The sequence below is a fragment of the Sebastes umbrosus genome, chromosome 4, assembly GCF_015220745.1.
Source record: "Sebastes umbrosus isolate fSebUmb1 chromosome 4, fSebUmb1.pri, whole genome shotgun sequence".
Taxonomy (NCBI): Eukaryota; Metazoa; Chordata; class Actinopteri; order Perciformes; family Sebastidae; genus Sebastes; species Sebastes umbrosus.
In genome coordinates, this window is record NC_051272.1 from 16496769 (window position 1) to 16518540 (window position 21772).

Sequence of the window (21772 nt, forward strand, 5' to 3'; positions counted from 1 at the left end):
AACAGCTGTTACCTGCATTATACTGCCAGGTGCAGGTAAATGGTGCCTATCCTTAATTAAAGAAACACCTTCACCTATGAAATTTATATTTCCGCAACAGATTTTAGAAAATGTTTGCATATTTTCTTTCTGTTTTTTAGTCTTTGCTTTATAGCTTTATGAACAGTTCACATTCCATCCAAACTGCAGCTCAGTCTAACGAGATGAAGCATATATGATCCATCTGCGGCTGAGTTTTTGTGCTAATTAACTTCTTGTGAACAACTCCTTTGTACCGTAGATCTCGAGTCCATGCATTGACCCAATGCCTTTGTATAGCAATTAGTAAACAATTGTGCTGAGTGGTCCACTTCTCTCTCTCTTCAAGAATGCTATTTTAAGCCAGGACCATGAAGAATGAGTGTAACAAACCACTTCCACAGTATCAGTACAAGAATGTGGCCCTCAAAACAACATCCTTATCATATTGATAATCTCAGGTGATTACATGTTTTCATCCACTCACACTGCAACAGCTTGGTGTCTATGAGCAGCTCCAGCGTCAGCAGCACCACCACCAGAATGACCAAGGCCACCAGGAAACAGTTGAATCCTGCCGACAGCAGACAGACCTGCCACAGCGCTGCCCTTCGACCACAGCATGGCTTCAGCCAGTTCGACCTGACCGGTGGAGAGACGGGGTGAGAGACAGAGAGGGGGGAGAAAAGGCGGTTAGAAAAACCCGTGGGTGCAAAGATAAATGGTGGGTCTTGTTGCGGTGTTATTTTAAAATGTAATACTTGTACATAGTGTGGATCTGACAGGCAGCACGCAAGGTCAAATCAATAAATCACAAGAAACGTCAAGATACACAAATCGTGAGGTGTATTCAACCTTGATTTTGCTCCGTTTTCTTCTAAATAGTTTTCAGCAGAGGGCAAAATTCAGAGCATGCATGCTGAAATTAATTCACACTCTTAAATTTAATGTGAAGCATAAATACATGTTCTGCCGGCACTGAGATGATATATTATTATGAAGTAATTCTGTTCATGAATTTATGGTGTCATTGCTTCTTTGCCCCTTTCCTCATCTCATAAAACCATTTATTCTATTACATATTTCTGCAACCTTCCTCTTCCCATTAAAGCCTGTGTAGCCTACTTACTATAACAGCCATTAGTTTGTTTTTGCCTATTTTTAGAAACAGATTACATGACGTCTGTTGTAATCCACATTCAAGCATTAAATAATCAGAACATCTATAGAGGAGGTGATTCCTGACTCAGTGGGTGTCTTATACTCTCTAGATTTGCTTAGACATATTAAACATCTATAGCATTGCAGTCGATAAAGTGTGGTTCTGTACAGATTAGAGTCTCCTGTGTTTAATTCCCGTCCCTTCTGCTTCACTGGGTGACGGGACAGATCTCTGGGTGAAAACTGGCTAGCCGACTTGCAACTGTTTTACTAACAATCAAGCTGGTAGTTATCTCACTGGCGCTGCTCTTGTTAGAGCTCTGGATGGTCGACCGACCGACTGCATGATGTACTGTAACTCTCCCGGCATGACAGTGCATGTGCACCATCTGGAGGGTGCAGTCGCACCTGGCCGGCTGGTTGTTGAGACAGCAACACTTATAATTCCTGATCGCACAGTGGTTAAGCAGCTACTGCTTTATACACCGTCCTCCACATTGCTATATATTTTCCATTAGTTTGGAGTGCCCCCGTGTCCCTCGTGTGCTTACTCCTTGTCCAGGTACATTGTGCTTGAAGATGTGAGTGTCAGACCTGCCTTAAATCCATCCCTACTCTTCCCTTCAAGTCCCACCAATCAGAGACTGTGACTGTCTGAGACTCCTGGGGATTTACGGTCAATAAATAATGACAAATCTCCAGGAGGCACACCGGGGCTTTCCCTTCCTGTCACAGCTCTGCATTCCACGCACACGCTACTCAGATGTACTCTTAGAGATCCAGACGCAGAAAAGGAAGGTGTGTGTGTGTGTGTGTGTGTGTGTGTGTGTGTGTGTGTGTGTGGGAGGTTGCCGTCCTTTCTCTGAGGCGACGCTGAGAAGGGCAGTAGGTTTCTTTGAAAATAGCAGCTATCCGTTGTCACCTGTCCCCCATAGGAGGAAAGCTACGGGCAATGTCTGTCAGAGGACAAAAGAGGATGCAATTTATTCTACTCTCCTCTTGGTTCAGCTCAGAACGAAGGAGGCAAACACAGAGAGGAAGCGGGATGCAGCCGGTTCAAAGGCATTGGGACTCATCCAAAAGTGAACTGGAGAGAGAGCCAGGGAGGAAGGAGGGGAGTTGGAGAAGGAAGAATGAGAAAGAAAGAACAGAGAGAGAGATGCAGATTGAGTTAAAGGATAATTCTGGCTTATTATAACTTAGGTCTTATTTGTCAATAGGAATAATGGCCAAAATTACGACTGTACTGCACGCAGTTAATTGCTAGGATTTGTGAACGTGGCAAAATCGTTTGACAGAAGTCCAAAGGGGCAGGAAACACAAGCGGTCAGAAGATCATACAGGTGTAAACAAACGCCCAAGCTGAACTTATTTGGAAGAAGGTCTGCAACCAATGATTATTTTATCAATTAATTGATCAACTGTTTAGTCTATGAATTGTCAGAAAATGGCGAAAATGTTAGTTTCCTGAACCACAACATGACATGTGGTGGAAAAATACATACATGAGGCACATTCCTAAGGTCTTGACAGGTGACACTCACTGCCCTTGAAGTCTATTTCAGTTTCTGTGTTGCATACCTAGTCAACAAACATGTAGTGCCTATTTGAGGACAAGTACCTTAAATGGACAGAAGTGTCAGACAGAGAGGACAATGTGAGATATACGACTGTGAGCATTCATGCAAGGTTATAAATGTCTAAACTGAGAGACTCTCAGCCCTGAACATTCTATGTTGATGGTTGTGTGCCCACTTGCAAGTGTGGATTAAAACTCTGAAAGACGCTCTCTTGTTTTTGAGTACTTATTAAACAGAAATTGCCTCCACAATTTGGTGTCAGAAGTGGGATCCTCGACGTGAAACGACGACGTACGTTCAGATGTCTAAATCCCAAAGATGTTCACTTTACTATGATATAAGACAATGAAAAGTAGCAAATTCTCACATCTGAGGAGCAGAAAGCAGGGAATGTTTGGTATTTTTGCTTGAAAAAAATTACTTAAAAGGACTAGTGTGTAACAATTAGGGGGATCTATTGGCAGAAATTACATATATTATTAATAAGTATGTTTTCTTTAGCATATAATCACCTGATAATAAGAATTGTTGTGTTTTTGTTAGCTTAGAATGAGCTGTTTATATCTACACAGAAGCCCAGAACAGTAGCCCAGAATGGACAAACCAAATATTGTTAACTTTTCCTGCTTGGGCCAAAGTCGATAACATTACACGCTCCCGTCTCTGTCGCTCTCTCTCTCTCGCTTCACCACTCACTTCCCACATACACACACGCTCTGCTCCAAATGACCTACGCTACTCTTACAACAACTGGTTCTAGAGAGGGCCATCTGCGTTTTCGCGTCGGCCACCGTAGCTCTCCAACACGCTTGGCACATGAGAGAAGCTTCAGTTGGTTGCAATCTCCACATCTCACCGCTAGATACCACCAGATCCTACACACTGGACCTTTAAACAATTATCAAAATAGTTGCCTATAATTATTGTGTCTTGTCATTTCGCCTGTATATGGAAGAGAAAACAAAAGGTGAACGGTAAAATGATTACCCAAATGTCCACTATAAAAATCCCTCAGTTTACTGACTGATGCTTTGGAGCAACTGTGACCAACTGTACTTGTACAATGAGGGGTTATCATTGACATTTCGGGCACGCTTTACTTCTGGTTTCAACTCCAAAAAAGTTGGCTTGTTTATGACTTGTCTGCTGGTCTCTTATTTCTTGGCCCATTGGACTACATTGTAGCTCTGTCCCAATGTTCACCGATGTTAGAATGACTTTGGTGAATAGGAATCATGGCCAAAACTATAAAAAAATAATACTAAAATAAAGTTATCCTTCGAGGGGATTCTAGCAAGTGGCGTCATTTTGCAGTTGCAGCTGAACCTCCGGTGTAGCACACATCCATCGTCTCCATCCTTCACCAAGGTCAGCAGAGAGGCTGGAGCTGGGCCACGTTTTGTCAGTGCTCTCCCAGAGGCTAACCGGTGCACTCAACCCTCTGCACCAACTTTCAGTACCAGCCAACGGCAACAGATTAGGGGCTCAACACCTGGGGTGACAAAGAGGTGGTGGAGGGTAATGGTATCATTAGCAGATACCACGGAGACTTCCCCCAGCACCGATTTGTTCCCAAGGAACAATGTCAAACCCCATCTGCCAGTGGAGGAGAGCCAAGAAAAAGAAACATTTACCTAATGATACGCCTAACACACAGTCACCGGACATTTGTGGACCATTAGTTAAAAGAAGGAATGAGCAGCACGCACTCCAAGAGACACCTCACTTACCTTCAGGACTGAAAAGCATGATTTAACTCATACTGTGTAGAATCATAATTCATTCAGACCTCTCTCACAAGCCAGGCAGAAAAGGTATTAATTTAATAAACCTGTAAAGAAAAACCCTGTCTGGAAGCAGAGTAAATGGCAGTGATGGATTACTCCGAGCTCAGAAACTTAATTTTAGGAAAATCACTTTAAACCTTGAACGCTGAGGACCTGAAGTATTTATGAGGAAGTGAGGCTGCTTCGGTGGTGGAGTATGCGGGCAGTGTGTCCACCACTTTAAGGCAAGGAATGATATCACCTCACTCTCTCCCAGCGTCACGCCAGGTGCGGATCAAATGGGCAATACCTTATGGGTTGGTCATGCACAAATATGTGCGTGCACAGGCAAACATCACACACACACACACACACACACACACACACACACACACACACACTGTGTGGAGGGAATGAGAGATGCAGGGTGGCATGTGCTGTGGACAGGTTCATAAAGACATCCAACAGGCCGGCAGCTGCAGTACTGAGGGACGATCGAAGCGGGCCCGACAGCAGCGCAGAGCGAGGGGATTAGATCATGAGACCGATCAATAGTGGCCTCAGATGGAAGTAAAGGCATGCTGTACATGACGCCGGCTGCAGCGGCCTTTACAGCAGACAGGACAGAGCTGACAGAGACGTCAGGCAGAGTGAAAGGCAAAGAGGAAGGTGTCCGGTCGCTCTTTTGGGACCAATTCACACAGACGGGACAGAGCTTTGGCTCCGGCCCCGGCTAAGTAACTCTCACTGAGGTGGGGAGCCTATCACAAGGAGCATCTCTTTTATTACACTGTCTCCTGTAATTGAGACGCGATAAAATACAATGTAAACTCATTAAGTACAAGTTAAATGGAAATTAAATCAGAGAGGTGGTGCTGTTTGTTTGTTTGTGTGTGTGTTTTTGACTTTAGAGATGGAGCGAGAGAGAGAGGGGAAGGGCAGCAAAGGGAAAAATTAATTCAGAAGTAATGAGTCTGAAAGACTCTATCAACCCGTCAGAGGTATTGATTGTAGCACAAATACACACAAACACACACACACACACACACAAACAAGCAATGAACAGCTGCAAACACCAACCTCTACCTCAGTGTGTTTGCAAAGGAAAGCCTAAAATAGTGTCGCTCTGAACGACACTGCTGTGTAAGGCTTCTAAATAATTGATTGAGTTCTTGATTGATGTCTTGATTGCACATTTACAACAGAGCACCTTTGCTCGGTGAAAAACTCCAGCACATTATGGTACAGACCTGTGACAGCCCTCACACAATTACATTTGCTTCCAATATGATTAATCATGCTATGAGTCTAAAAAAAAAACAACTCTACATGGCCAAGACTGATCACTGTGCCTGGCAGCCATTAATATATTCAAGCACACCTGAAAATTAGGCTTTTGCAAAAAAATATAAATTATTTTAAGAAAAAAAAGAAAAAAATCATATTTGTCACTTCAGTACAGTAGGTCCCAATCTATTTGGCCCATGCCAGACAAAAATGAAGCAGTGTCTATATGTGACGCTTAATGCTCAAAACATGAGTTGTGAGCAGGAATTTTAGAGACTTGAATAGGTGATCAAGAATGTAACACACTTATATAGAAAAGTCAGAAAAAAAAATAATGGGACCTCCAAAAGGTACAGTGTGTAGGATTTAGCGACATCTAACGCCGTGGTTGCAGAGTATAACCAACTGACTCCGCTCACTCCTCCCTTTCCAAGACTACGGTAACGTGAGCCACTGAGTGCAAAACTGTGGTAACACCGTTCGCCTCGCCCAGAGGCCATCCTTACTACTTCATGCCTAGTTAACTCTACACGACTTTAGCCATGATTTTCAGCTTCCCGAAAGCTCCAAAACAGAGGCAAATCCACATTGTACCTGACGGGGACTCTGGCCATGAGCTACAGCCAATGAGAGTACAAGACACCAGTTGAGGGGAAACCAGGGGGAGGAGGGGTTGACTGTAGGAACTGTATGTTCTGCATTTGCAACACGAAGCAAAGTTGTTGTTTCACCTAGAGCAGGGGTCTGCAACCTGCGGCTCCGGAGACACATGTGTCTCCTCAGCCCTTCTCCAGTGGCTCAACGTGGATTTTTTTAAAGAACTAAGTGGAAATCAATAACTTTTTTTTGTTTACTTTATTCTCGAAATCTAAATTTTGTTTTTCCCTTAATCTTGACCCATACCTTGCTGCAAATGTTTTGCGGCTCCAGACAGATTTTTTTTGCCTAAAATGGCTCTTTTAATAGTAAAGGTTGCCGACCCCTAGAGGAATAAATAATAAAAAAAGAGAGTGGGAACCGATGGAAACAGGCTATTTTGTGAACACGTGCCAACAACAATATCAGCAATGTGTCTCGCTTATGGTATCACGTCATTTACCGTGTATTTCTCGCAAGTTTTCGTGATCAAACATAGTTTTGAGACTTCATCGGGGATTTCTCCTGGTGAAAGATCTTGTAATGTGTGACCCCCTGTCGCCGGTCAGTCATGTAGTGTGAAAACCATAATGACTTAAAGACCGATTACGAGACAGCAAGTTGTGTAGTGTGAACAGTACAGCGATCAGATGACTTTGAAAGTCATGTAGTGTGTAGGCTCCCTCTAGAGCCAGTGTTTGGTTTGTCCGTTCTTAGCTACTGTAGAAACATGGCGGAGTCCGTAAGGAGGGCCCACTCCCTATGTAGATATGAAGGGCTCTTTCTAAGCTAACAAAAACACAAGTCTTAATTTCAGGTGATTATACACAAATGACAACATTATGATTATTATATTACCATTTCTGCCAATAGATCCCCAAAATGTTACACACTGTTCCTTTAAATCATCTTGTGAGCCCTCATATTTATCTTGGGACCGCTAGGAGGGTCCCGACCCGCAGGTTAGGACATGCCATGAATAAGATTTTAAAAATGATAACCTAAATATTTTCTGAAAGGTACTTCTGTTCTTGTTATAGAATATTTTTCTTTCTCCAGGTGGAGGACATCTCATGACTCTCTCTGACTGTTAGCAGGAAACATGTGAACACTGGGGGAAAGCTTTTGAGTTGAATGTATCGTCTTTGAAGGTGTAAGGGGCAATGCCAGCTACTACTCCGGCAGCATTTTAAAATGATACTACTTGACTCAGGTTTTCTGTCTCCTCTCAATTACTCTCTCTCTGTACTGATAACTATATAGCCCCGTGGTTCCTCCAGTATAAACTTCAACCAATTCACACCAATCTGCTGAACTCAGCAGGCTCGGGCAGGGGAAAATGGACCACAACTGTGCGCCTGCAGGCTACTGAACAGCAGAGGTTGGAGGACTTCATCCCATTCAGGCTGTTCAAACTCTCTACATTACACTTGCTCCTTAGCTTACTTTATACACTTGAAGAGGCATTTAATTTAATCCCTGATATATGCATTTTTTATCCCACTCGAGAGCTTCTGCACAGGTGGGGCATCCGCTTAGATTGCTTGAAAATCAAGACAAATGCCAGCATAACAACTGGCTAAATCCTTTCCTGTGTAACCACTGCTGAGTCATCTGTGTTATCACAGCCAAAAGAGGCAAAGAAGCCCTGAGAGAGAGGAAAACCAGCTAAGCAATAAATATGCTGAATAAAGTGAAGTTATCATAGGTAATCAATTGTACATTTTACATCCACGTCTCACCGCTATTAATCTCTTACAGTCTCACGCCTGGGGAATTAGCAAACACTTTTGCGGTAAATTAACAAATCAAATGAAAAGGCCTAATCGATTACAGGTGCCAATAAATAAAGTTTAGGCTTTAGCATTCCCTCTGAGTAATAGGTAAACGGAAATTTTTATCTTCTTATGAAAATGCAGCCAGCTTTCCAGTAGGGGTGGGAATCACAACACGATATTATCAGGATGTGATCTTATTGCGATTTCAAACATTTTGCGATATGCTGAGTATTGTGAGTAGATATATTGTGTTTTATTGAGATTTATGTAACAAAAGCCCTCGTTTTGCAAAATGTTGTATGGACGCAGGTTTTTGCACGTGAAGTAAGTGATGGATTGTGTTCATTTCTTATAACTTGCTCAGAATTGGAAGGTACTTTGTCAAGCTAAGTGTGTTCAGAGTTGGCAAATTTTTTGGTGGAGCTGATTTAACGTTGGCTTGGCCGTCAACGGTTAACGCCATCTGTGGATGGTGGCATGTGAGGTGAGCGCTCATGTTTTTAGTATTCCCAGAGTACTTTATTTTTTTTTATTTAGGACACTCCTTGCAAATTGCATGCGTCATATCCATGTCCTTCTTCTCTTTCTTGTGTAAAAATCCCAAATAAATCCAGACGTTAGATTTAAATGCGGACAGCGCATTTCTGATTTATCTCTCTGATGTCTCCTGACTAACTTCCTGCCAATCCCACTGACTTCACACATGACCGTACCAGAAAAAAAACTATGCACCACCTAGTGGATTAAAAAAGCAATTGTTACCAAAAAGTTTAACCTGTACTGTATTAATAGTTTATATAATAAAAGATCTATACTTGACGTCCGTGTATCGATACAATATTACCACTCAAAACATCGCGATACTATGCTGTATCGATGTTTTCCCCCACCCTTACTTTCCAGTATAACCAGACCTTTCCACTGGTTTCCAAGCGTTATCAGCTATCATCTCTCCACTCCTTGCATCCTATACGCCGTGGTACAACCTAGCAGAGGGGACTCTGAGCCGGTCTTTGCCAGAGAAATGGGCCACAGATACTAAGCAAATGGAGATGGATGGGGCTCCATGTGCGGAGCAGCAGACAAGCTGTCCCTGATAAATGGGTTTTCACCAGGACACTTGATCTCTCTCGCTCTCAGCCTAAAAAGCAATCTCACACTTTGCATGTCTGTGAATATTAACAAACCCTCAAACCCTGCACTCAAATGTCATCTATTGTGTCGCACATGGTGCCAGGCAAGAGAGCCAATTTGATGGAGAGGACTGTTCCTCTGTGTGTTTGAAATAGAGTCAGGGGAGGAGGGAGAAATCCTGCTCTCTTTTCAGACATCCATCAACACAGAGCAGGTATAGTATGGCTGTGGTTCCAAAGCCCCATGAAATATTGCTGCTGCCAAGATTCATACTAGACTCTGGCAAGGTCCGTCAGTGATGTATTCTACAGTCTAGATGTTTTATTCCATTATACTCAAACCATGAGTATTGTCAACCTAGGTTTGATTATGTGCATGTTGACATACTGCTTTATTAATGCATTTTAGAGACTCAAGAACTTTATTTCATTGGGGAAGTCTGAGCACTGTTGAGTAATGTAATCACTCTATAGGCTGGCCTGGGCTCACTTATCTTATCTAATATCTCTTATCTAATAGCCGATATTTCACCCGACACTGTATCAGCTAAACTGTCGCTGTCACCACGCAACGTGGCACAGGGTTAATCCCACTCTACCGTCCAACATGAACAGATATGACATTCATCAAATGGAGCCATTTCCTTGTGATCTGCAGCCGGCAGCTTTGTGAATCAAAGTGTGGTGGAGGATGGTCGTCAGGCCTCCATCCTTCTCTTTATCTCCTCCACCTCTCCTCCAGTCAAAGCGGCAGGTTGACCCATATGAACCATCTGTCATTGCTGCGGTGCCTCACACCTCTCCGCCTGGCCCCTGGAGATCAACGGCATATGCTGCTACTGCTGCTGTGGGCAGCAGGCTGATCTGGGGATGATAACCCAGGACAAGTGTGGGATGTGCAGCACGGAGTCTGGAGACTGGGGAGATACGGTCAGGATTAAGGTGGAGGAAAATCTCAACATACCACCTTTTTGCTGCACCCTTGTTCAGACCCGCAAAATTGTAATCGCATTTATATGTGCAGTGTCTAATAAAAAAATATTTTATACTTAATAAAGTTTTTTTTTTTTTTTTTTTACAGCTTTATCATTAAGTCTTCTGACTATGTCGTGATCTATGACATATTCTGAAAAAACTGTAGAAGAGAGTTATTGATGAGGATATTGGTGACAGCCCAGGAAACAACCAATCTGGCAACCAGGAATCAGCTTTTGGTTGCCGAACCTGAAAATATGGTTGCCATTTTAAACCACCATATATTTTCAGTAATTAAGATGCAGTTATATGTCACCTCAATAATGAAAATGTGACATAAAAAAAGCTTTATTACAGTAACCAAATAAAATTCTTTGTAGTTTGTGTTTTATCTGATACTGCACTTTAAAGAATTTGAATCTTAAGTGTTATCAGTTAACGTGTCCACCCTCAAATCCTGATATGCAAAATACCAGTAGTGTAGCTGTTGTCATGTTCTTCACACATCCCTCAAAAATGAATCCAGCAAGTCACTGGTTGCTTGTTCGCTCGTTCTCTCCCTTTCAAATTTTGGCTTTCTCAACCTTTGTGCCGATTCCCACCACAGATCCAATAGCCCTTCAGCTCTGAAGTCTTGCTGTGCGTTCCAATACCCATACTAACATACTATTTATTTTGCCAGAAAAAGATTTAGTACGTCCCATCCATAGTATGTCAAATGCAGTATGCCAAAATACCAGGATGTCCTACTACATCTGGTCGCATTTTGCAGTATGCAAGCCAGCATGCTTTTCTGGTTATTCTGATCCAGAATTCTCTGCGCAGCAGATATATGAGCAAGAGGGTCAAAGTTCAAGGCGCAGTAGTATGTCCCAACTGTATGCATACTGAATGCAACACTATGTAAGGACAGCTGCAGTACTTACTAAAAGTAAAAAGAAAAAGTATGCAATTTGGAACATAGCCATAGATTGTGGGTCCATAACACGACACCAACGTCAGCTTGTCCATCATCTCTACTTTCAGAGACGACCTCCAATCTGTCTGGATTCTGCTTAGACAGCCGAATCTTCTCTCACATACAGCTGAAGAGACTGCGGTACACGTTTTGCGGTTTGCTGCCCCTATTCTTTATATGTTAAAAAGTGGTTGCCACTGATGGCAACCACAGGCCAAGAATTGGTTGCCAATTTCTCAAAATTGTTGCCAATGGCAACCTGGCAACCCTTACTGCCGAGCCCTGGCTGCATCCAAAACTCATTTTTGGCAAATAAAAATAACCTCTGATTAAAACAATAGATGAAACAGAAGCACACTCCATTATGTTGCTTCCAAATTTGAAAATAATTTGTTTTTTGTTTATGCTTTGCACACACATGCAGCTATTGTCACTAATTACACACGTCTATTATAGGTCTATTATGTTGGTTAGGTTGCTACAGTTTAATCAAAATACAGTAAAATGACAATGCATTAAAAGAATCTGATATTCTGTAGTTTTCAAAAAATGATCCACTATTTAAAAGGCAGAATCTTTGAAATAATAGAAATGAGACAATAATTAAGTGACCTAAGGTGGACGTGAAATCACACCACCCTCATCTTGGACTTTCCAGCAACTTCTGGAGAAGATGGCGCTGCCAAAATCTATTAATATTTCCATCCAGCTCACCACTGCACAGAATCTGCAAGGACTGCGTGTGCCCCTTGTAGTCCGCAAGAACATCCACCTCCTACATAACCGCCCACGTCTCCTGATAAAGAGCCACGAGGAGCTGCCATGCAAGACTAAATGCGCATCTCTGGTGTGTATTCTTCTGCTCTTTTTTTCACAACCATTTGGAACAAAACAAAACCAAGGCCTCACTATCAAAAGATTTAGTAATGATCCCTTTCTTTTCCATTCTCTGACCATTGTTATAAAGCTATTCCTTTGACCTTCATGCTTTTCCTTTCACCATGTCCAGATCCAAACCAAAGCACTGAGCAGAAGTCAATATAAACGTTACAAACCAAAAACAACAGTCAGGTTTATGATCAAATTGAAATCAGAACGCACCTGCTCATACATCTACTACCACAGGATAGAGTCACATCCACAAGATGACGTAACTAAGATATAAAAACATCTCAGGAATGTAAGTTATAGTAGCTCAGAAAACAAACTATCCTGCTAATCAACAAAATCAATGCACAAAGCCACTGCAACACAATGAAAGTGGGTTTACATTCTTGTACATAATCAGTGCTAAAATTAGCCTACAGTGTGCAGAGGAGTCTCCGTGACTACACATCCCGATAAACAAGAAAACAAATAGATGCAGAGCTGACAGAGCAAAGTGAATCAGTCAGCTCATTGCTTTGCCATTAGGGCTGTTGATAGTCTTGATTCATTTAAAATCTTGCAGCACACAACACATCCCGTCGTTGTGTCATTCCTCTGATGTTACACACATGAGTCACAAAGGCAGCCAGAAACTGTGGTGACGACCTGGCTCTGTTGCTTTTTCCAAGACGCGCTTCCAAGAGATGAATGTGTGCATGAAACTGTAATGACAGGTATGTCCTGGAATGCCTGTTACCTGAAAATCGGGAATTCCAATCTAAAAGGCTCATTGAACATGCCGTAACACCCACGTGGGTGTCAGATTACACACTGCTTTCACTAGAAGTTGAATACTTTCCAGCTTCCTGGACTCTGAGGAGGTATGTTTCTCTGAATGCCGTCTTAATTTTCATGATAAAGAATAGTCACATTGTTGACTTGATAAATCCCTCACAGACATTTCTTGACACTGCATGACTTTTTCCACTGCAAGATGCCAAATCCCAGGGGACCTGGGTGTCATATGGAGCCATATGAGAGTGCCCACTGTGATGATAATTTTGCTGGGCTGCCAGATCCTGCGCTCTGTTGTGGCATTGCTATGTGCGTCTTTTCTGTCCTTTTTGTGAGCGAGGCAGAGTGAGAAAGCTATGAGGTACGATGAGAGAGTGGGTGTTTGGACAGGACCCATCTGTCCCTGCCCTCCGTCCCACAGAGCCATCGGCCCAGACCAGGCAGAGTCCGGCCGGACATGGTCAGCTGACACACCGGGGCTTGGATGGCGAAATGCCGGATGCTCTAATTAAGCTTATGCTGTTTGACGACTTTCTCTGCATGGATGCCAGCGTCGCAGTATGCCAAGGGGTTGTGAGTCACGCTTCCTGAGTGGAGAGCCATGGACACTTGCTACAGGGGTGCTCTAGCAGGGGCGTGTCCTGTCCTGAGAGTACTGAGCCTGCAGCATGGCGATATGGTGATAAGAAAACAACACGAACCCTGGACAAGCAGGCCTCGTGGACAGAAACAGCACCGCCACGGGGCTCTGACATTTCAGGGAAAGCGACGGTGCTAACAACACTCTTTGTTTTCTGCCAGAAATCGACATTATGAACAGAAGCCTGTCTGGTAGCGAGAAATTGATGTGTCATTGAGCTGAAATGAACACATCAGTGGAGACATTGTCCATTTGACATGGTGACACTAATAAATTCATCGCCAAATATCCTCGACTCGCGGACTCTAATATAAAATGAGGGGTGATTCAATACGCCAGGTGTAATTACCATGTGCAATAACGAGCAATGGAGAGAGTGACAGCAGAGCTTTTCTCTGCCAGGGTAGATTATAGATTGTAGTAATTGCAATTCTGCCTTAATTATGGATGTAGCACTTTCACGCAACAAGCAGAGACAATGTCTCCGACGACACATTTCTGGTATCTTCCTAACTGTGATGGTAAACATCGGGGAACATCACTCAGTATGTAATTACATTTTGGGCTTTTTAGTATATAAATTAATTATAGAATTATTTCATTGATAATTATGCTACTATTTTGTATGATGTTTGATATGCTTCAAATGATAAAAGTGTTCAGTTTCATGAGCTTTACTTCCCTTGAACACAGTGCCTCTTTCTACATGCTCAAGTTGCTCACGACTAGAGATTGTTTTACTGACTGGTGGTCAAAGTATCAAGCAACAACAGAAATTGAAGAGTGAGTTTATTTATGGGACGTACCCGTCTCTGTTGTCCTCTTCGTCCGGGTTCGAGATGAGCTGCGATCCAGCTAGGGATATGTCCAGGGCGGCCAAAGGCAAGTCTCTGTAAGCGAAGCTGACCAGCTGGACAGGGGCCACGCACTGGTTGTCCTCCTCCACCTGCTGGGAGATCACCTCCAGGTCTGAGGCTCCGGCCTTGGGAGGAGCCCTATAGTGCACACAGACACACACAACCAGCATTAGAGTCAGAGGATGGATGTGTTGTCAGTGTCACCCATGGGTGGTTTCGCATTTATGCCTCATTAAACTGTAGCTAAAATGTGTACCTGCATGTTGTCACCCTGTGTAGTGGTGTTAAGTCTTCAGCAAAGATAATGAAGTGCAAGGTTGTATGGAAGTGTGCCGTTTATTTGAATTAGCCAATGCACGTACTTGGGAAATGCTCCCGGTAGCAGAGTGTGATAATAACTACTGGGACGACGCTTAATTTTGATGAATGAAAACACAAACATGGTGTGAAATTCCTTGTTTGCAGTGTTTCCTGGCACACTCAACAAGGGCACATTTACCTGGCAAGTGATGACAAGCGGATCTACATTTCTCATTAGCAGAGTATGCAGCGAAGTCTCAAGCCACAGTAAATATGGCAATTTGTATTCCCCAAATATGGAATTTTTAACAGTTTCTTGATTAAAAAGATTATAGATATCAGCTTGAACAACAAATCATGTATACTTTACATTCTTTCCGACTACTTTCCAAAGCATTCATTGATGTTCCATTCATCACTACAGACTGAAACTTAAAAACTTAAAACTTGCTTGAGATGAGTGATCTATTACAGTAAACAATTTGGTGCATTTGGTACCATTTTGAAAACTCTCCCTGTTGGTGCACTCAAGGATGTTCCAACACCTGATAATTCAGAATCGGTTGCCTACAGAACTGGCAACTTTTACAACATTCATTATTTCAGCTTTTGAATTTCTGAAAACATAGTTCATGACTAATAACATGACTGTATTCTAGGATGGTTTACCTACGTTTCTACCTGACAGAATAATGAAATAAATGGAAACCAATGGCTGCTTGAAATCAATATAAAAACCTATGGCATGGGTCAAAACATGCATAATCTCTATATATTCTGCGTTCACACATAGAATCTGTAGGCAACGGGACAACATTTTGGCATCGGAAGTGTTCTGGTTTCTGTTGTAGTATTGACCAATCACATTCGAGCAGGATTTGGTTGAATGCAGATAAACAGTCCATGTGGAACGCATTGGCTGAAACGCAATCTCGAAACCCACTGGCGATCGTCTGACGATGATTAAGCTTTTTATTGGTTTATAATTAGCTGGTAAACTGGCTACTATTCGTCATCTCTCAACTCAAACTCCAGTTTCGCATCCAAAGTTGCTAATTGGTCAGTAAACAATGAGCAGCGGAAAAGGAAGTCTTGGCCCGGATATCCGCTGGCTACACCAGAACCTAGAAATATAGCCCCCCAGAGGCTTCTCCATCATGACACTGATAGCCGATGGGTTACAAGATTGAATGCAAAACTAGCAGTGTCATCCTACAACACAACATTTTTCAAATGGGATAAATGACATTGGAGGGCACTGAAAAGCTTGTTTCAGCTTTGTTTTTTTCCATTTTGATATATCCGCTGTATTTCCTCTGTGAGGTTAGCTATATTCAGCAGAACCGGACAAAGTGTCATTTTATCGGTCATTGAGGTCCTTGAAACTTAAATGCGCAGGGAGGGCTGCGATCCTTCGAGCTCAGCCAATAGCGGACAAGGAGAAGTCACCCTGGAACAGGAGTCTCGCACGGCTTGGCAGCCGTCCCAGTGCAGCCAGTGTGGAGACATCAATAACTCCAGTGCTTAACAGTGGAGGAAGGCATTGATTACAAGACAGAGGGAACAAAGGCCATTGGCTTGGTGAATTCTACAACCTCTGTGCTGGAGGTGAAACCGAGTGGGAGAAGACAGTTAGTAGAATATCACTGAGCAGACCCACCTTCCTGTTAAATGTTAATGTAGGCAGGCCTGGAAAGGAAAGTAGGTCTTTTTCCTGACTTACTTCTTGACTAATAGCGGTTTAATGGACTCCCTTGAAAGGTTATTTTGTTATTCTCACTTGAACTATATTGTCTTAAAATGGCACAATCGGGCTGTGGAACACAAACTCTCGTGTCCTCACTACATAAAATAATATATAAATATGTGATCCTTTCGTTATGCGTGTCCTGCTAGATGTGTTGTTTAGCCTGAGGGTCAAACGCCCATATATTAACATGCTCGCCGCAAAACACGCTTGCGCATCCCAGTGTTATCTGTGGACTTGGCACCTCTGACCGACCGAAACAAGGAGGACGCTAATCAGTCATGACAGACACAAACTGTTCAGTGCATCAAAATCACATTTCCAGACAATCACGGAGCGGGCCAGGAGCCATTATGTACAGAGCCCAGTGGAGTGGCTGGTTGCCATCCTGGGGAGGGAGAGGAGGCTTCACATCTGAACACCCTGCTCCCTTCAACAACGCAGGCAAGGACAGCCAGTAGCATGCTAAATGCCGGGATCTTTATAGAGGCATGTGATATTAGCAAAACGCCACGGGGAAGCAAAAAGGTTAACATAGAGCATGCATGGCTGGAGGAGAAATATCGCACCCATACAGAGTAAGAGCCAAGGCTCATCATGAAGCCCAAGAGGCGCAAAAAACATGCTTCTACATGAGCTTATGTTTCTAAATGCTGGTCTGGTTTTGTTCTACATGGTATTGTTCTTACAGCCACGTCTTAAGCTATATTATAATGCAAAGGACTAAAATAAACTGGTTATAGTTCAACTTTTAATCTATTCAGTACAGTTATTATAGTAATTATACTGTTAAGCACAAACATTTTTTTTCTTTAACTGGCAATCCTTATTCAATGCATTGGTCAAAGATATAATACACTATTAGGAATTTGTAGTTTGTGTTAATATTAATTTGTGTTTAGATAGTACTGTAGTTTTAGTACTGTGTTTTCTAGGAAGTGTTTTTCCTCCTTTTGTGTCATTATGGCCAAGGATTGGCTCCTCGAGAGTGTGTTGATGCATTGTTATTCCCCCAGTAATTTTACATCACATCACTATACAACCCTGTCTCCTACAAAATGATGTTCCCATACAACTAAACTGCATTTTCAATTATGTTTTGAGGGAAACATATTTTCTCTCTGATTACAATCACAGTTTTAAACAATTTTAAACACGTGATTAACGTAAATTAAAACAAAACAATAAGAAAAACGCAACAAAACTACTTGGTTAGGTTTAGTAAAAAAAAAAAAAAAAAAAAAAAAGCATCATGATTAAAATAAGTGAAAGTTGACTTTTAGTTTCACATGATACGCGTTCAGAGGTATTATGGGCGAAAGTCTGTTAGTTTGACCCATCCAACACCCAACCTCCTAAGACTATCATTACAAACATATTTGCAGTGCGTCAAAAACAAATGTAATCAGCGACAAAATACATTTCCCTCAAAACGTAATTCACAATGCAGTTTCGCTGTAACGTAATTTTTAGGAAACAGGAATGTACTATAAGTCACCATGCAGTTATCAATTTATATAAAAAAATATATAATAGCCAGCTGTGAACTCTCCTTTCCAGTTCTAACTCTAACATGTGCCATTTGTCACAACATGACAGGCATAATATTATTATTGTTTACCTTGAATACACAACAAAAATAAGTGATCAGGTTTACATGGTTTCATTATTAATAATGTCGATGATGTGACTCCTCATTTGCCTCGACTCTTTGCAGTTACAACAAGGTACAACCCTCCATTCAAAGACACTCCCCAGTAACACATTTCTTGGAAATACATACAAGAATGCCTTTTTTCACTTGGACATTTTCAATAAGAACTTCTTCTTGGCAATACTCAGTGATTCCATATAGATCTGGAGTTTAAATGAATCTCACTTGTAATCTATTCTAGCCTCAGTTTTCTGCAGCCGTCGGTGAGAAAGATACTCAAATACCACTGAAGAAGTCCAATACTGCTGAACTCAACAGAAAGTAAAACTAAAGCATACTTTTTTTACTCTGAATACTAACACCAGCGCACATAAAGGAGGTTCAAATGCTGACATAAAATACGTCATGAGGGAATATGTTAACTTCCAGAGCTGTAGTTGGGGCTGTATTAACCGTCAATCGAGAGAGAGTCTGTTCATCGTTATATGTAAAGTTAAAAGTAGACTAAAATCAGTGTTCAATTCTTCTTTCTTTCTCTTTTAATCCAGGACATATTAAATGCCTCACAAAAGTGTTCAAGTTATATTATTTTGTATTTTACTTTATAATAGTCTTTTGGGATAAGAGGTAGCTGTGGCTGAGTGGTCTTTCCTTCAAATTCCCCATAGTGGCTGTAAAACTGTAGCTGACATGTCCTACAACACAGCCACCCAACCTTCAGCACTCAGGTGTGATTACACAGAGCAGCTATACAACTTCCCATGGATAAATAAACTGTTAATAAAGTCAAACTAAACATTGACAATAGCTTATGGTCACTATAATGCGATGCATTCCAACACAGGACAACAACAACAACCATCAAACAGAGTATAATATAGCTATTCTATCAAGGTGATAAGGGGTGAGATTGATGCTTGTCACATTATATCTTAAATGACCTATTCGGGGCAATACATCCTCTGCTCCTGTCACTTCAGTGGATTTTAAAGTGCAGCCTCAGCATGAACTGGTGGTTTGCAGAGGGCATCGGTATCATTGTCATTCTGAGTGCTCACTGCCATGGGATTTCTGGCCAGCTGTCTACAACCCAGCCGCTCTGTCTCACCCAATAAGTTTGTATACGGACACTTGGCTACTCCTCGGTGCACAGCAATTCACTGCCCTGATATCATCAGGAGAGCGGGACCAATGTGCCAAATCATTTATATGGGCATCGTCCAGATTTCCCAGCAGCAGCAGCAACAGCAGCCCTGACACAAACTCCCAACACAATGGTACATTTGTAAGATCAGATCTTTTACGCAATGCCTGCTCTTTCAAAGTCCAAGGGGAAATTACAGCAGTTCACAATTCCACTGCATCAATGAAGACTGAATGTGTTTTGTTGGTCTTTGGAGTCTTCTTTTTTACTGTTATTAGAGAAAATGCGCTTCAGTTGTCGTTTTATGTCCACATCACCTCAATTAACAGGCAGAGAAACATTAAGATTTACTCTGTAGACATCCCAACAGCAGCATGCAAGTAACCAACAATAACTATGTTGGATATGGACACAGTAACACTTTAAAGGTAAGGCAGTCATTCTATATTTTTCTCATTGTCAAAAAAATCCCATGGAAAGGCCAACACCAACAACGTTTCCGCAATACTTTCTTACTTCCCTACCCTGTCTTTGGTACTCAGTCCCAATACCATTCATTCCCACTGAAAAAGTAAATCTTAGAAACAGGTCACAAATACATAGTTTCATTTAAAAACTAGAATTACAGCGTTGCAGTTGTATTCCTCCGCCGATCAGTCAAGTTGCAGTTTACATCCATGTCTGTCCAGAATATCATCATTTTATCCTATTAGACATGTGTGCAAAATTGTGAAGTCACAGTGACCTTTGACCACCAAATTCTAATCAGTTCATCCTCGAGTCCAAATGAGCGTTTGTGCCAAATTTGAAGAAATTCCCTTTAGGCGTTCCTGAGATTTCGCGGTCACAAAAATGGTACGGACAGACAGTTAACCTGAAAACATAATGCCTCCGGCCACGGCTGTTGCCACCGTGGAGGCATAAAAAGGGCAAAGTCATTTCCTAAAACAGATTTGCACTGTTGTTTTTAGCAAAGGTTATTCAGACACAAGTAATAATGGATTTGTGGGCGACTATTTTCAGCCGAGGATTAATACACATTCAATGCAATTGTGAGTATTTACAGCAAAAGGACGGCATATGGGATATACTTAAAATAAACTGCAGTGTCCAGGTTCGTCATGGTGGAGGAACATGTCATCCTGAGCAACAGTGAGACTCATTGTTGTGTTTTTAATAGTTTTTAGACAACAATGGAGATCTGTGGCACAGAAGAATAAGAATAAGAATTGGCTAGACAGACAATATTTGTTTGTAGGTAACAATTAATTGGTGGTTTTAGTCTTTTCATGGGATTTGTTGACAAGAATAAGATAAAATACAGACTTATTCTTTAAACCATGTAATTTAGTGATTGAATGTATTATCTTAAAGAGGAATCTGTGCTTGTTTTGTACAATTCTATATCTTACGGGAAATTACATTGAATAATACTTTAACACCATGACACATTATAGCTTAAATATTTAACTGTAAACTGTGTACTGGAAGTGTAGCACATTGCCTTTTATTAGATTAGAAATTCAGTTTATCAATAGATTCCTTCAATATATTCAATAGATCTGCAGTTCCAAATTTCAACAGAGACACATTTAAAAATCAGAGTGATGAACATAAACATAGACAGTTGCTCAGCAGTGACCTGCTAATCAGCAGACTTTATTCTAGTGATTGGAGAGAGGGCTTCATTATGGAGAGAAATTATAAGAGCAGCGGGGCACTGGATCACGTGACACTGAGGTTAGTTACAGTAAATGTTAGCTGACCCGTTTCAAAGCCACTGGGATGTGATGTTCGCTTTGTGTGCTTTTCACAAACTGGAAGAGCATTACTGCATCAGTGTTTCTGTATCTGTTGCGTTAAAACTTCTGCTTGTAAGGCTCTGAAATGTTTTCAATTTTCTCTTTGTATACTGTTTTTTTAATCTAAACTGCAGACAGACATAGAAAGATGAAACTTTTTTTTTTATTAAATTGTTATGTGATTAAAATAAAACCTTTTGAATTTGTTGTATTTGAGCATCTAATAATTTCCCCATCCCGCCTCCCACTGTTTCCACAGCAGAGATGCTACAGGGTTACACAGAGAGGGAGAGAGAGAGAGAGAGAGAGAGAGAAAGGGGATTTACAGCAGCATCAAGTCAAGAGAGCAGGGGTGAAAATAACTCCAAAGACCTTTCTCTGCATGAGAGTTTCCCATCTGTCACATCACAGAGAGTCACCGGCATTCAGCAGCATTACATCATTGCCTTTGTACTAACCAGTCAACACATTCTCTATATTATCTGGTTACAGATGTTTTTGCACACAACGTTGTCCTTCAAATGGAAATCATCTGCACTAATCTGCTGGTCTGAGGGGCCGGACAGAGATATATCTCTGCTGGTTTGGAAAGCAGCATCCTGTGCCTTTAACCAGAAGATGCAGCTGACTGAACCCATTTTGCATTCACCCTTCACTCCACTCTACTCCACCTC

At 41.8% G+C, this 21772-nt stretch overlaps 1 protein-coding gene across 1 annotated transcript in view; it reads right to left on the reverse strand.

The window, feature by feature from the left end:
- The window catches only part of tmem266 (transmembrane protein 266), a 35400-nt gene that overhangs the window by 11055 nt on the left and 2573 nt on the right, over nucleotides 1-21772 (reverse strand). Inside the window, exons 3-4 of the mRNA XM_037767088.1 lie at nucleotides 14401-14589; nucleotides 506-660 (exon numbers count right to left, since the gene is read on the reverse strand). Of these exons, the coding sequence (XP_037623016.1) occupies nucleotides 506-660; nucleotides 14401-14589 (344 nt within the window). The remainder of the gene's footprint in view (nucleotides 1-505; nucleotides 661-14400; nucleotides 14590-21772) is intronic.